The 14,980-nt window shown below is 41.1% G+C and overlaps 2 protein-coding genes across 2 annotated transcripts; one reads left to right on the top strand and one right to left on the bottom strand.

Annotated features, from left to right (window-relative positions):
• Positions 1 to 306: 306 nt before the first annotated feature.
• haus1 (HAUS augmin-like complex, subunit 1) lies at positions 307 to 4,120 on the bottom strand. The gene is made up of 9 exons (XM_003446881.5): positions 3,966 to 4,120; positions 3,706 to 3,880; positions 2,460 to 2,595; positions 2,229 to 2,363; positions 2,020 to 2,143; positions 942 to 1,007; positions 762 to 833; positions 507 to 554; positions 307 to 419 (listed from the first exon to the last, which is right to left on the bottom strand). Exons 1-9 carry the CDS (start codon positions 3,984 to 3,986, stop codon positions 375 to 377), a joined length of 822 nt encoding a protein of 273 aa, XP_003446929.1. The 5' UTR covers positions 3,987 to 4,120; the 3' UTR covers positions 307 to 374.
• A 2,047-nt stretch (positions 4,121 to 6,167) lies between these two features.
• Positions 6,168 to 12,836, top strand: mis18a (MIS18 kinetochore protein A). Its single transcript, XM_003446882.5, has 5 exons — positions 6,168 to 6,511; positions 7,079 to 7,145; positions 8,305 to 8,427; positions 9,173 to 9,275; positions 12,115 to 12,836. The coding sequence occupies exons 1-5, from the start codon at positions 6,271 to 6,273 to the stop codon at positions 12,193 to 12,195; spliced, it is 615 nt and encodes a 204-aa protein (XP_003446930.1). The 5' UTR covers positions 6,168 to 6,270; the 3' UTR covers positions 12,196 to 12,836.
• The last annotated feature ends 2,144 nt before the right edge of the window (positions 12,837 to 14,980 follow it).

The raw sequence follows: 14,980 nt of genomic DNA, 5'->3' as shown, positions 1-14,980 counted from the left end.
ACAAACAGGAAGTGGTGGAGGAACAGAAAACAGATGAAGCCAAATGTTTTTGTTCACCCCCTAGTTCTTCCTTTACTGCAGAGAGGTCACGGTGCCAGTGAAATACTATAATAGGTAACTGTGAAATAAAGAGAAATATAAAGAATAATATTGACAAGACTTTAAAGCTAGAAGTTGTGAAAAAAGTGCTTCTGAGCAGCTCTTACTTTTATAGCACAAGGAGACTCTTGTCTCTGCACAGATCTGTTGGGTTGCATAAAAAGAAGCCAGAACGTGGCTGTCAAAGCACGTCGCCAAGCATGCCACTAAGAAATTTAAGTGACTTTTATTATTTAACAAACACAGTAAATAATACAGTAACATTAGACAAATCTTCATTTAAAATCCACATTCATCTCAAGCTGGGAATCAAGTGCAGCCTGAAAACAAACAAAGAAATGGGATCAAATTCAATAAATCAGCCACCACATCTCATCCAGTATTGAGCCAGTTTTTAGGATGCTTACCAGTTCTCGTTTTGCCTCTTCTATTTTCACTTGAGCAAGAGACGGGCTCTGTTTAGAGGAGGAAAAACAAAATTCAGAAACCCAAATTCAGGAAGTTCGCTTCCACACGTCTGAACACGGTTCAAACTTTTCCTTCAGGTTGGTTTTAATAAAGTCATTTGTGCGCAAAAAACATTATCCAAAAGGATAAAAACAGATTAAGGGGTTTGGTCGTGGAGTCTGTAAAAGTCAGTAACAGAGTGAAAACAAACATACCGGGCTCAGGTCCATGTAAGGCTCCAGTTTCTTCTTTAAGGGGATTATTTCTTTTTTCAGCTCGGTGACTTCCTGTAGAGAGAAAAATAAGATGACACTTTTCAGACCCTGGAAGCAGACGGTATTACATTTTCATTTCCATGGCAATGAATGGGGGCGCATGTGGAAAAGCTGAAATACCTCTGACAGCTGCACAAGAGCCTGGTGGGTGATAGACTTGTCCATGTTCCTGGATACAAGCTGAGCCTGCAGGACAGAAAGAGCAGAAAAAAACCAGTGATCTTTAGAATATCTGCTCCCTCCTGACATTAACAGGAACTCTTGGACCTGTTCTGCAGAAACATCTCTGTTCTCTAAACAAGAGGTAGTAATGTGATGCACACATTATATCTGGGAGATCAAACACTGATGCATAACAAAAAAAGCTGGAAAACTGGTCATCCCAATAAGGAAAACAGTGCATTTTTTCTACACCTTTTGTTATATCTCTCTATTTTTTTTTTACATTTTATCTTCTGCATCTTTTCTCCTTTACTATGACCATTCTTAGAGTTTTATATACACAAAATATATCTTTTTGGCTTCTGATGATGGATATTTTTTACTGTAACTGGAGGGTAACTGTACCTCTTAAGCTGCAGGGCAAAATCTTATTTGTACATTTTGTTATAGTTTCTCATCCAAAGCAAACCTCCCATTAATTTAGTCAACACAAAGAAACACAGAGCACTTTTAAATATCTAGATGAGTTTTGCAAAAATGGTACAGGCAGTATTATCACTAGCTCTTCTTTCTTTTTCAAACTGCCTCAGATATCACTGTAATATACACATTATTCAGTTTGAACCTGGTTCATGGTTGGTGGTGCAGACAAGAGTACTGTATTATTGTAGCTTCTGGCTGAAAACGCCTCATTGATGCCAGACGGGAAGGACCAAACTGCATTGAGCTGATAGGAAGTAACTCAAATAACCACCTGTTACAACCAAGGTATGCAGAAGAACCTCTCTGAATATAATAAAACTAAGCTTGCAGCAGATGAGCTACAGCAGAAGAAGACTACACTGGGTGCCGCTCCTGTCAGCTAAGATCAGGAAACTGAGGCAACAATTTGCCTGGGCTAAGAAAAAAATGGATTTCTAAAAAAAGATATGAAAAATGATATGAAAAAAAAAAAGCCTGGTCTCTTGAGAAAAACTGGGGTCCAACCCTGCACTAACAAGGTATACCTAATGAAACTTAAAAAACTCCAACATACCTCGGACCGCTCCCGTCTGTTACTGAGCTCGTTCGCCTTTGCTGTCACAAAATCCATTTTGAGCAGCTTCTCCTCAGCTTTAGCGCTCTCCACTGCCTGAGCTTTGACAGTTTTGTTGATATCCCTGAAAATTAAGATTGCCAGTATTACAAAATATGCTACAAATCATCCACATAAGAACAGGTCAGTATCATCCTCTGTGTACCTACTCTTGTAAACTTCCCCGCAGCACCAGAGTTGCCCCAAGTCTCTTTCTGAGGGCCCGGAGCTCTCTCTCAAGTCTTCTGTTTGACTTCTCCGCTTCCAGAAGTTCACTAGTGAGGTTGTTTACAGCTGGCATAAAGCTGCACACAAGATGACGAGACACGAGCCAGTTTATCTCACCCTGTTTTTTTAACCTGCCCAACTTCATTGAATTAGGGACTCAGAAAAAAACATACCTGCCCAGTGAAGTGTCTCTCACTCCAAGCACCATAGCATTGTCTACTAAAGCAGATAAGCAGTCAGCAACTGGCTTTGACAAACTGGCAGAGGACAGGCCAACACTTTGTAGAAGAACATCCTGGAGATGAGCACCTGAGTGGAGAAAACACTGAAAACTTTAAGGTGGAAGTTAATGTCTCATATAAATAGCACAGAGAAATGTAAATCATTATTAATAAAGTCGTATTAATATTATTTGTAACAACTTGGATTTTGTTTAATATTTTTGGCCAATATGCATCAGAGGGTGAGTACCAGTGTAAAAAGTAAAACAGCAAACATACAAAGAGAAAACAAACATGAACAGTTAAATGGTTTTAATGTAGAAATCAATGTTTACTGTTTACTACTTCACTATCAGTATCTGTTCACTAGTTTAAGACTAGACAAATGTGTTTCTGTATACCAAGTATAATGTGAACACACTTTATAATACACCACACGTTACAGTGTAAAGGTTGTGGGCACTTTGAATTTTTAATTTCTCATCCATCATTATGTGCAAAACTCAGTCCTGAAAGAGTTTGGAGTAACCATGGTGAACGTTTAGCTGCCTGCAACATCATCTGTGAGGAAAACGGGGCGCTGGTGGGAGGACCTGCCAGTTCTGGTGTTCTCGGGCGAATGCCAGTTAATCTGCATGGTGTTCAGTTGTGAGCATAGGTCCCACTAAAGGACTTCAGACTTTAACGCCACCGTCATAGTGTCTGTGTTTAGGTTTGGTAACAAAAAATGCACATGATTAGCCCACTGGAGGTAATTTTGCAGGGCTCTGACAGCACTCCTTTTGTCCCTCCTCACACAAAGGAGCCGATACTGATCTCACTGCTCGGTCAATGCCCTTCTACAACCCTGTCCAGCTCTCCTTGTGTCACCACTGTTTTGACACCATGATGGAAGATACAGCAAACCGTACTGATGTACCATCCTGGAGAAGTCGCACTCTCTCTGCTACCTGTGAATGACCTGCATCTACTCTATCAGCAGTTTCTGCCTTCTGCTTGGACAGACTGATATCCCTGAAGTTTAAATGACTTTCTATTATACTGTGATGATCGAGAGATCCTTTATGTGCTGCTGTAACCTGCTAAATGCCTTTAAAATGAGTGCAAGTGCACTTGGATGCTGTCTTAAACCCACAGCATATTTATCCCCCCCCCCCAGATTAAATGAACTTTGTATAACTGCCTGTAAATTACTCACCCTCAGCCTGGTACTCTGCTGCTTTCTGTTTGAGGTCCTCTATAAGGAGAGCTGTGTCACTGCAGCGGGCTTCGCTGGACTGGGCGAGCTGGTACAGGATGTCCACTGTCCGTGTGTTGACTTCAAACTGTGGCACAACCTGCTCACCAAACACGGCGCCGAGCCAGCTGTTCACCTGAGGATGTGACAACAAGCAGGGACGTATAAACACAGGGCGGCAAAAGCAGTCAGCAGGATATGTTCCCGAAACAGAAAAATACCTTCTTAATCTTCTCACACATGACTACTGAAAGGCCGTCACAAACCAAAACAAACGTCTTCTTGAAAACGGCAAATGTTTTCGCGCCCCCAAAATCATTCCAATAACTTCCTGGTTACCGGCCAATGAGAACACAGGGCAAAACCACGTTAAGTAACAAACGAGATACCATTTTTTTTCCCCTATATTGTCTAAGAACTTTTATAATACAAAATTAAATAAAAGATAAACAGGGGTAATGAATCACAGTTGGTAAGTTAAATAAAAGTATATATTTAAAAAAAACTTTTTCCAAAAAAGTCTTTCCGGTTCACGTTTCCTGTGGGGAAACAAAGATGAAGAAAAACTTAAAATAGATCGCCTCCATTTCCGTTCAGTTCGACGGAACTAAAGAGACTTGTAGACTTGGATTGTTATAGCTAACCAAAACTAAACTCAAAGCTACAGCAAAATAACAAAACAACAAAACAACATGAACCTACCTAAATAATATAAAAATGTGGAGGGAATGTCTTAAATTTTTAACTTTTCCAATTTGGTCACATTTTTTACGAGTGATATTGGCTCTTTTGTTGTATATTGTTCTGAATCAGTCTGAATTCAGTCTCACACTGACTTTTTCTTCTTCTTTCAACTTCTTACTTTAGGGGTCACTACAACAGACCATCTGCTTCCATCTCACCCTATCCCTAGCATCTCCTTCTGTCACACCAACCTTCTGCATGTCTTCCTTCACTACATCGCTGAATCTTCTCTTTGGTCTTCCTCTTTTCCTTCTCCCTGGTAGTTTCATATTCATCATCCTTTCCCCACTGTGTCCACCACTCCTCCTATGTCCAAATCATCTCAGCCTTGCTTCTCTAACTTTGTCTCCAAAATGTTCAACCTGAACTATCCTCTGAAGACTTTAGTATCTTCAACTTAGCCACCTTTGGTCTTTTTGGCAGTGCCACTGCCTCCGAACCAAATATCATGGCACATCTCACTAGAATCTTCCAAAACTTCCCTTTCATGCTCGCTGGTATCCCTCAGTCTTCTGTCTTTACATTCATATCCAACATGCCTGCACTCTGTTCTTCACCTCTCGTGTGTATTGTTTGTTGCTTTGGATGACTGACCCTAGGTATTTATTCTCATTCACCTTCACCATCTCTACTCATCTCTGTGTGCGTTGAGACAACTGTTTTTGTGATTTGGTGCTATTTAAATAAAACTGAATTGAATTACTCTTTGCAGTTTCACAGTTACACCTGTCTCTCTCTCAGTCACACATATGTATTCCTTCTTGCTCTGAAATAAACTCTACTGTGAAAACAAAATAAAATATAAAAACTAATGGATAACACATAACAACTTTGGTAGCCAACAATCAGGTGAATGTCTTGATACTGTAATTTGGGATAATTATGGAGTAGAACGGTGTTATATAAGTACCAGTCGAATTATGATTTATCCTCCATTATAGGAGGAATCTGGAATGCCCCCTCAACTCAGATTTCCCACTCAGAAAGTTGGAGCAGACCAATATAACACGAGTTAGCATCCAAGGTATCTGCAATGGACGTCAACACTAGTAAAACCATACAACTTTTAATCTGTTCTGCCACTATTGCATATTTGTGACTCATTAAATAAGTCATACGCAGAACACTGACCAGACTCTTTCCATGAATGTACGACAGCAGTGCTTTTAAGTGCAAAAAACAAGTATTACATTCTATGTTCCTACTTGGTAGTTATACCTGAATAGGTTTATCTTGCTAAGAACCAAAACGAATATTGGATTTTTCTGGAATGCGCTAACTCGGGACTGACGTCATTCCTAGTTCCAACATCCAAGTTCCGAGGTGTCTGGAAAGCAGCATTAATGTTGGGCATTGTTACCGAAATAAAAATGTTCGCTGCAACTTTTAGTAACCTTTTACCTGACCTGCTGTTTTTATTGTTCGTGTCAGATTAATTATAACACAGTGAATGATGAATGTTGGTTAGAGGGGGCCCCTGTGATTTGTTTTTATTTTTTATTTATTTTTTGCCCAGAGACCCAACAGAATCGCCACTGATATACACTTTGTGTGCCACAAGCTAATAAATAAATACATTAACAGACACCAACAAACAACAACAAGCTAACAAATATTCACATTTAAAATTATTATTTAAAAAAAATGCATCCGAGTGGAAGGACGAAAGCGGAAGTGCGTGCATGTTAACGTTTCGTATCGTCGGACACCTCTCGGATGTTCACTTCACCGTCAACAACCCGCCGAAGTTCAAAATAGCTTGTTTGGAAAAAGCGAGTAGAAATGGCGACGAGGAAACAGTTGGAAAAATCTTATACTAAAAGTGTAAATAACTCCACGTTTGACGCGTCCAGCATAGACTCCACCACGGTCGGGGAAAAGCTTTTCCGCCCCACCGAGGAGGAGGTGGAGAACGGCGATGACGGACCTGTGGTCTTCATCTGCGCGAAGTGCAAGCTGCCTGTCGGCGATTCATTGTCCTGGGATGGAAGTGAAGATGATCTAAACCAAATCAGACTGAAGCGTAAGTTTGGCTTGGAGATTGTTTGCCCTTTTAGCCCAGAGCCGGCCCAAGTTGTTACGGGGCCTTAAGCAGAATTTGATTTGGGGCCCCCTTTTAGGCTCACCGCCTACCACCCACCCACCCCAGCACCAGCAATATTAACTATATGTTATCAATGCTTGATTGTTTGTGCATTGTAAACATTGTACAAAGTTAACTATTTAAACTGCTTCTGAAATTTGCAAAAGGGCAAAACAATCATAAAGAATTTAACATAAATGTTAATATTATTTTCTTATGTAAACTTAAAATGTAAAAAATGAAAAAAGTTAATAGATTAAATGAGTATATGAGTAAAAACATCCCCTACTTAAAGTCAGTGTTAATATATTTGTAACTTTATGCCTCAACTAATGAAAGTGCCCTTCTGACATATGCGTTTTACCTTTCATATTTATCACTTTAAAAGGAGATACGTGTTAAAATGAATGAAAAGACTGATGGGCTGGTGTGTTTACATGCAGTTTTAGAGGATGTGAATTTACAGATTTTTGAGATGTGTTCGGCTGACCTATTTTTTATCCTTAGGGGTCACTGACAATGTTATGATTGGAAAGGAGAACCGACTGTACGAAGCAAGAAAAAAGTCTCCCTGGTAAGATGATGCCCAGCAGTAAAATATGTATTCCAGTCTTTTACTACCACCTAGTTTTACTACTACTTAATACTAGTGTAGCACAAAACCTACAATGTTCACAAGTAGATGAAAGCACCAGAACTTGCACATAGGAGTCTTTTATGGTTTCTTTTTTGATCAAGCCCACTAGCCATTTGAAAACTCAAGATGGTCTCTAATTTCAGTAAGGAATTGGATTTTCCTTTTTTGATTGATGCTAGTGTCAAATTCTACACATCCAACCATGTGGGAGTTGACTTTAGAAGTCTGAAATTACTCATAAAAAATTCCCGAGAGGATTGTGGAATCAGGTTGAACAGATAATGCTTTTTGCTTCATTCACATCACCTGGATGGACCTCTCACACTCCTCACTCAGTTCTGTGGCCCTTGAAAAGCTTGATGCGTAGGTAGCAGGTGATCATCTTGTTGCACTGCTGAGGTGTTCTTGAAGCCCAGGTTGCTTTGATGGTGGCTTTCTGCTGGTCTGTGTTATGGGGTGTTTGTCATCTTCCTGTTGACAGTACCCCACCGATTCTCTCTCTGATTCAAGTCAGGGGAGTTAGCTGACCCATCGAGCACAGCAATAACATCAGGTGATCAGCAGATGGAAGAATGTGCTGTAGATGCTTCAGTTGTCTCTAGCCAAGGAAAGGCTTGATATTTGGAGTACAACAGTTGCCGGTCCTTCGCCGAGGATGTCTGTGTGTGGTGACAGCAACCTCAGAGCACTGTGAAGTTCTCCCAAGTTCTTGAATCAACTTTTCTTGACAGTCAAGTCTGCAATGATCCCTCCTGCTAGTTCACTTTTTCCTGCCACACTTTCCCTCTTAATGCAAACTTTCCATTAATATTCATTACTCTGTGAACAGCCTTTTCAGCTATGAAAAGTGTTGATAGTTGTCAGATAACTGCAGTGGAATCTGAGATACATCTACCTCTGAAGCGTTGCAGTTTTAGTACAGTTAGAGCACTAATACCGCATGTGCATGCCTGATTCCACAGCGTCCATCGGGGCAGGAGCGGGGTAAGCCATTCTTTTGGCATTTTTTTTAATATATGTATGTGTGTCCTTGTTGGAGTAAATCGGTTTCTCTGTTTGAATGTTGTGTTTTTTCCCCCCTTTAATTTCTCTACAGTTTGGTTGTGGATCTCATCTGTCGGGGCTGCCATTCTGTGCTTGGCATGGTGTACACATCCACCCCTAAGAACCTGGACCACAAGAGGTTTACCTTCTGTTTCAGTGTCGCTGACATCGACAGGTGCGTTTTTGGGACAGAATTGAGTTTAAACAACAACAAAACATGGATCATGAATTTACTCCTTTTCTGATGGCTGACTCCAGCAGGATAATGCATCATGTTGCAAAAATCAAATCATCTCAATCAAGTTGGTTTGTTGAACCTGACAATGAGCTCAGTGCACTATAGAGAAGCTATAACAGAGAAACTTTGGGAGGTGGAGGAACGGAAAATTAACATTATTGATGTGCCAACAATTCTGCACTAAGTGTGTGATGCCATCATGTCAATATGGACCAAAATCTCTGAGGAGTGTTTTCAGCACCTTTTTGAATCTACAGCAAATCTTGTGGATCTTTTTGAACCTTGAAGGCAAAAAGGTCGTCTAACCCAGTGCTAGCAAGGTGCACCCAGCAGTGTACCCCCACTTGAAACATGGATCTTTATTATATACTCACAATGAAATAGAAAAGGAAGAAGTAAAGTCTCCCATGCAACTTTTTAATCGCAAAGATTTAAAGAATAAAATCTTTTGGTGGTTTGTTAAAGTAGATTAATAACTGAGAAACAAAGCTTTGACATTTTACATATCAAACAGAAGAGATGAGACATGTTGTATATTGTTATTTTAGAACACTACCTATATTTTAGTTAATAAGCTGTACTGTCTCTGGTCATGATATTGTATTTAATACCATTAATCGTAAAGTGTTCGTGGTATGAATCCTCCTTTTACAACTTCATTGACAATGGAAATCTTTTTCAGCTACGTGCTCGGCTCTGCAGGCCAGATGTTGGCAGCAGAGGGCCCCAAAGAGCAGCCAGTAACACTAGAGTACAGAGGCATTGTTGAACAACAGCTGACAGAGGTAAATTACTACTGCTGCTTCTCTTTGTCTGCTTTCCCTGATGATGTCTTGCTTTGGGAAAAACAAAATGTTTCATGTAATGAGCAGATTTTCTGCTCTAAAGCTCACTGTAAACTGATTATATCTCCAAACACAGGTTGACATTAGTCCTTAAAATTGTATTGTTGCTGTGCAAAAAGTATTAATGTTAAAAAAATCAAAATCTGGTCAGCAGATCTAAACTCTATGCAAGGTTTTAGCAGAAATTGTTTTTCTTTATTGACCTGTCTCTGTCATAGTACTTTCTCATTAGCAACAAGCAGCGCTTTCGTTGATGCCCAATGCATAGGTTGTACTAACGGTGACATCAGCTTACTTCTGGGAAACCCTTTGTGCTGTAACGGGCAGGCAGACACTAATATCAGACATTACCTCATCTATCCGTCTCGTCTGCAAGCACTATACCATTTTCTCTGAAATAATAGCGGTGATGTTAATATGTTTAGGATTCAGTGTTGACATCCAAATCTCCTTCTGTTTGTAGTTATCCAATATCTCAATTTTAATTTCCTTACTCTAATTTAGTGTCATCTTATTATTCTCATTATCACTGCTGAGGAATTCTAGTCAGATTTTTCATGGGAATAGTGGAGTGACTCCCAAAGTTGAAGGCTAAATCACCCTTTGTTTGAAATCTCCCACAAAGCCACTAATTGGCCAGTAGGCGGCGATAGCGCGCAGGAGCGCCTGCCAGCCCTTCCACACTCTCTTGCACCGGGGACAATAGATGTGATACGGACCATGCTGAGGAATCTTCGCTGGAGAAAACCATGTTTTGATCATGGAGTGTTTTTGTCACGATAGCTTGGTGTGTGCGCGGTGCTCTGCTTTCACTTTGCACCAGCCTGTGAGTTTTCATCACAGACCATGTGGACCATTGCATTGAGATGTTATCTGTGCAGCAGTATATCAAGAACAGGTTGTGCTGCTTATGGGACAAGAAAAACAAAGCACGAGCAGCATATGTGTTTTTAAATATCTAGAAAGACTTGTAGGTGTGTCTAAAGTTCGTTAAACGCTTTGTTAAATTTTTTTGTCCGTGACCTGAGTATTTGCCATGTATAATTGCCTCCCTCTTCCTTTTCCATTTTTGTGATCTGCCAAAAGATATACATGAAAAACCTCCAGTTCATCTGATTAAATTAAGCCAGTGTCACTGCTGTGAGAATATTACTTACACTGTGTGTGACGCAGAGAAAGGGATACCCCAGGAAAGTGCATAATGAAGTGAAGATATTTACCTCATACTGGCTTTGGTTAATATTTGGGTTGGATTTACTTCTTAAATCCATCTTGCTTTTGAGTGTTTAGTGCCTGTCTATATAGATTACAGATTAATCAGACTATAACTACACAATAGTTGTATTAATTTCTGGTTTATAGCCAGGTTGTCTTGTTAGCTATTGGTGCATTGTAACAAGATTATAAGGTTTTTTGATCAGATCAGATATTACCATCGCCGCTTTCTATTATTACTTGTTTGCAGACAAAACCCTACATCACTTAAAAAACCCAGTTTCAACTTTAAGGCTTCAATTTTTAAGCGATATCTAGCTGGGTGTTTTTTAAATCCAAGGCTGATGTAGGTATAAAGTTAAACCTTTTATTACTCGGTAAAATGTTTTGATAGCAACGGGTCTCAACTTTCTTCAGTTTTGAATGTTTTTGAGTTTGAAAAGTGTCATTTTTAGTCTGTTAACTGAATTTTGGTTTATGTTTATGACATTTATTGATAACCAAGTTAAAGTACAGGTCAAGTTTTACTGTTTTCTGACATTATATGTCAGGATTTCCTGATTATCTGGGGAAATGAGTGACAGATTACAGATCGGTAACCCTCAGATTTTCTAGGTACAGGTGTCGTTATCGATTCTGCTTTGAGAGTCCTAAATAGTTTTCTGCGTCAAGCATCCCATAGCTCATAGCTCATCAATAAACAAAAACCAAAAAACCGCAAACAAACAAAGAAACAGAAAGCGTAGGAAAAAACGGCTGGCATGTAACTCAGGTGTGCAAAAGCTAAACGCTTCCACAAGTTTGACATCACTGTCTTCCACTCAGTTAGAAAAACACAAAAACACATCTGCATGTTTGCAGCATGGAGTGAATAATTTGGCGCCTGTTTCTGTTTTACCGGTTCTCGTACACGGACTATGAGATTGAAAAAACAAAACAAAAAATTGTTCCATGCTCACATTTTGTTTAATGAAAGGAAGATGTGATAGGAGGATAGCTTGAATTCTCTTTGCAAAATGTAAAACAACAAACAAAAATCGTGCAGCAGTTTTGGTAAACACAGGTGGCATTCGTGCTCTCTCTCCGAACCCTTTTGCTCACGGTCTTTGTTCTCAGCTATCTGATGATGCTCGTGGCTCCTGATGTCATGCTTAATGTATTCTGTCTGTCTGCCTCCCTGTCCCCCCGTCTGTCTGTCTGTGACTTGCAGACACTTGTTTGGGTTTTTAATCTTCTACCCTCAGTGACCTGTCTCCCCCACCCCTCCCACTCTCTCACTGCCCCTCGCACCCGTCTGCCCCTGACCACTTCCTCTCTGAGTTACCTCATTCTTCTTCACTGTCTCCCTGTACCAATTATCTTTACTCCTCCTCCCCACTTTCTTCCTCACTGCTGCTTCCTGCTGCTCCCTTCATTTCCCACCTGTCCCGTTTCCCCCTTTGTTTCTTCCCCGCTCTGAATCCCTCCCTCCTCTTTCTTTCCTCTACCTGCCCAAAACGCAACACAATTTCTAAACCATCCTTTTCTCTCTTTCCATGAACCCCCCCCCCCCTATCTTTTCCAGATGAAAATGCTGGTCATGTCCATGGCACACAGGCTAGAGGAGATCGAGATTGGCCTTCAGGAGGGATGCGATGACGCCTGACAGCGATGTTTAATATCCACACCCCTCAGCTGTACCTTTACATTAACGCTTTTATCTGTGACATATTCCTCGAGTTACATGAGTCGTCCTGACCGCACTACTTAAAACACACACACACACACACACACACACACACACACACACAGCTTCCACTCTGCTTTGTCCTGATTACCAGTGGTGAAACAAAGCCTCCCTGCACTTGTAATCAATCACGTTGCCAGCTCAGCTCTCGCGGCTTATGGCACAGTCTTCCCTGTAGGTCGCAGTGCAGAATGAATGCGCGCTACGAGCAGAATGTTTATTTGTTCGGGATCTCATCAAACAGGCTGCTCGCTCAGCACAATGCTGTATTGATCTGGCCACTCGACTCAAGGCCACACACACTTTTTCTTTGTTCTCTCCCTCAAGTGTGGAGCCTTGAAATCAGGCTCGGATACATGCTTTTAATCGTCCAGTCGAAGAGTGGACAATTAATACTGAAGAGTATTTGAATTATTCTGTTCCAATGATGACTGAATTTCCCAGAATGGGTGGAAATTACCATCTGTTTCTCTGTGCATTTACTCATTGTTGGTTTGTTCGTTTTGTTCCGTGTTACGACTTTTTCTCATCTGCGTAATAAAGCATTGAAGTTTCAAACATGTTCCGGCATTGTCAGTTTCACATTGCAGTTTAAACCAAGCGAGACAACTTTAAACTGTCAGGATAATCTTTTTAAATGTTTCTTTTGCACTTAAATTGTTTGGGGATCAGTGGCTTATCCTGCTTTGTCTTTAATTAGACGTATTTCATGGATTTAAGAGTTAAACAACCAGTTTAAGACCTTAAAGACTTGGAAGGTTGCTTAAGTCGGGGTCAGTGGGTTGATTAAATATTAGAGCATTAAAAAGTGTTTGTTTGTTAGCTGACCTCTAATGTGCCTAGCAACACTTTCTACCAAAAAGCAGCTCCACGCCGTACCGCTTGCCCTCCCTCACCCACGAGGTTTCATCAGCCTCACACAACAACAACAGTGAGAAACGGCCAACCAGCACGCTGTATCCAAGGGCAGGTTGCGATGGCAACTGAGAGCACGTGCTACGCTGACTGCCTGTTGCCATCTCGTCATCGTGTTCACCGCCGGAGGAACAGCCAGCCAGCTCGCTGGCCAGCATGCCTGTCAACAGACGTTAGCCCACCCCCCCCCCAACTCGTGTTCAACCACACACCACACACAAGGGAAGAGTCGTGAATGAGCCCCCCCCCCAACCTTAATCTCTGTGTGATGTTTTTCTCTCTCTCTCGTAACTCCACCCTTGGTTCTCTTCTCCCTCCCCCTCCCTCTAATTCTCCCCACCCTCGACTGTTGTTGTTGGTAGTTGGGGAGGGGTGGGGGCGAAGTCAAAACAACAACAAACAAACCGCATGGTTTTTGTTGTTTCTGGTAGCGGTGGTCGCAGCAGAGGTGTTGTCTTTATCCAGCTCTCGCTGAAGGAGGAGTTGCCTGTTTGCATCCTGCGGATGGATGATGCAAGCCAGCCGACCAGTCCAGATGTGCGCTGTTGCACCCTGTTACACAGAGTGGGTAGCAGGCTCGTTTTGGAATACATTTCCCAGTTTGCTTTGTTTTTTCCCCATTGAAAGAAATGAAGCTTAAAGGCTGTTACCTCTGTTTAAGTCTGCATCTCAGTGAACGGCTCAGTGGATCGCCTCTGAACTCATTTGGCCGTTTTTATATATAGACTTGGTGTTGGTGGATGTGTTGCACTACTGAGTGCAAGTATTGCACCGATTTCACCCCGTTCACCTCTTACGTCTGAACCAATCGTTACCACCCAAACCAGGACCAACATAGAAACACACGTCTGTCAGTACCTCTCATTCTACAAGCACTCGGGGACAAAGGATGAATAATGCAGAGGTAGCGTCTGAGTGAAAGTCGCCTCCCCTCTCTCCCCTGTTTTCACCTTCCCTAAGCAATAAGGAAGCAATGTTGCCATGGAGGCAATGAAGCCTCGGCACGGCAGCAGCCAATTGTAGCCTTTTCTGTGTGAAACAGAGGACCAATGGCTGCTCAGACTGATGCTGTTATTGCCACGGACTCTGGGAGCCGATTGGCTGTGCTCTGCTCTTTGATTGAATTTCTGATCTTGTTTTTGGAGAGGAAAAAATATCTCAGGGAGTGCCACCTGTGTGCCAACTTTGAAAATATGTTGGGGGTTTTTTTCGATGGATAGAAAAGGATTATCTTGTGAGAAGGCAAATGTTTCTGTTTTATTGGTTTTGAGAGCATTAAATATGATGCTTCTTGTAATTTGGTTCTGATAATACATGAGGGATGAGGGTGAGAGTGGCAACGAGATGGTTGCGTGTCAGATGTTTTGTTAAGGAAAACATTGAAAACATTATTTCTGTACTATTTTTTTTCAACCTAAGCAATAGATGACTTTATTTAATCCTCGTTTTCTGCCTTTTCCTATTCATGGTATTTGGTTTTCCTCCGACAAAGGGACCACACCCCACCAGTTGCTCACAGCTGGTTTTGGACCATTTCCTGGTTTAACCCTTCATTTTACACAAAACTGTGCATGTTCACTGTGCCTCCTAACACTGAGTGCTTTAAAAATATTGTTTAATAAACAATAATAATGATGATGTAATAAACAGATAATTATTAAAAACTAAATTATCTGCTTAACAAATGTATAAAAATCCCACTGGACTTTTCCAGCGTGGTTGACTGACCAGCAGTATGGTCTCTCTCTCTCTCTCTCTCTCTCTCTCTCTTTTTTTTTGTTTTTTTTAC

The sequence above is a fragment of the Oreochromis niloticus genome, linkage group LG10 (assembly GCF_001858045.2).
Source record: "Oreochromis niloticus isolate F11D_XX linkage group LG10, O_niloticus_UMD_NMBU, whole genome shotgun sequence".
Taxonomy (NCBI): domain Eukaryota; kingdom Metazoa; phylum Chordata; class Actinopteri; order Cichliformes; family Cichlidae; genus Oreochromis; species Oreochromis niloticus.
Note: the sequence above shows the minus strand (reverse complement) of the source record. Positions and strands in the feature narration are given on the sequence as shown.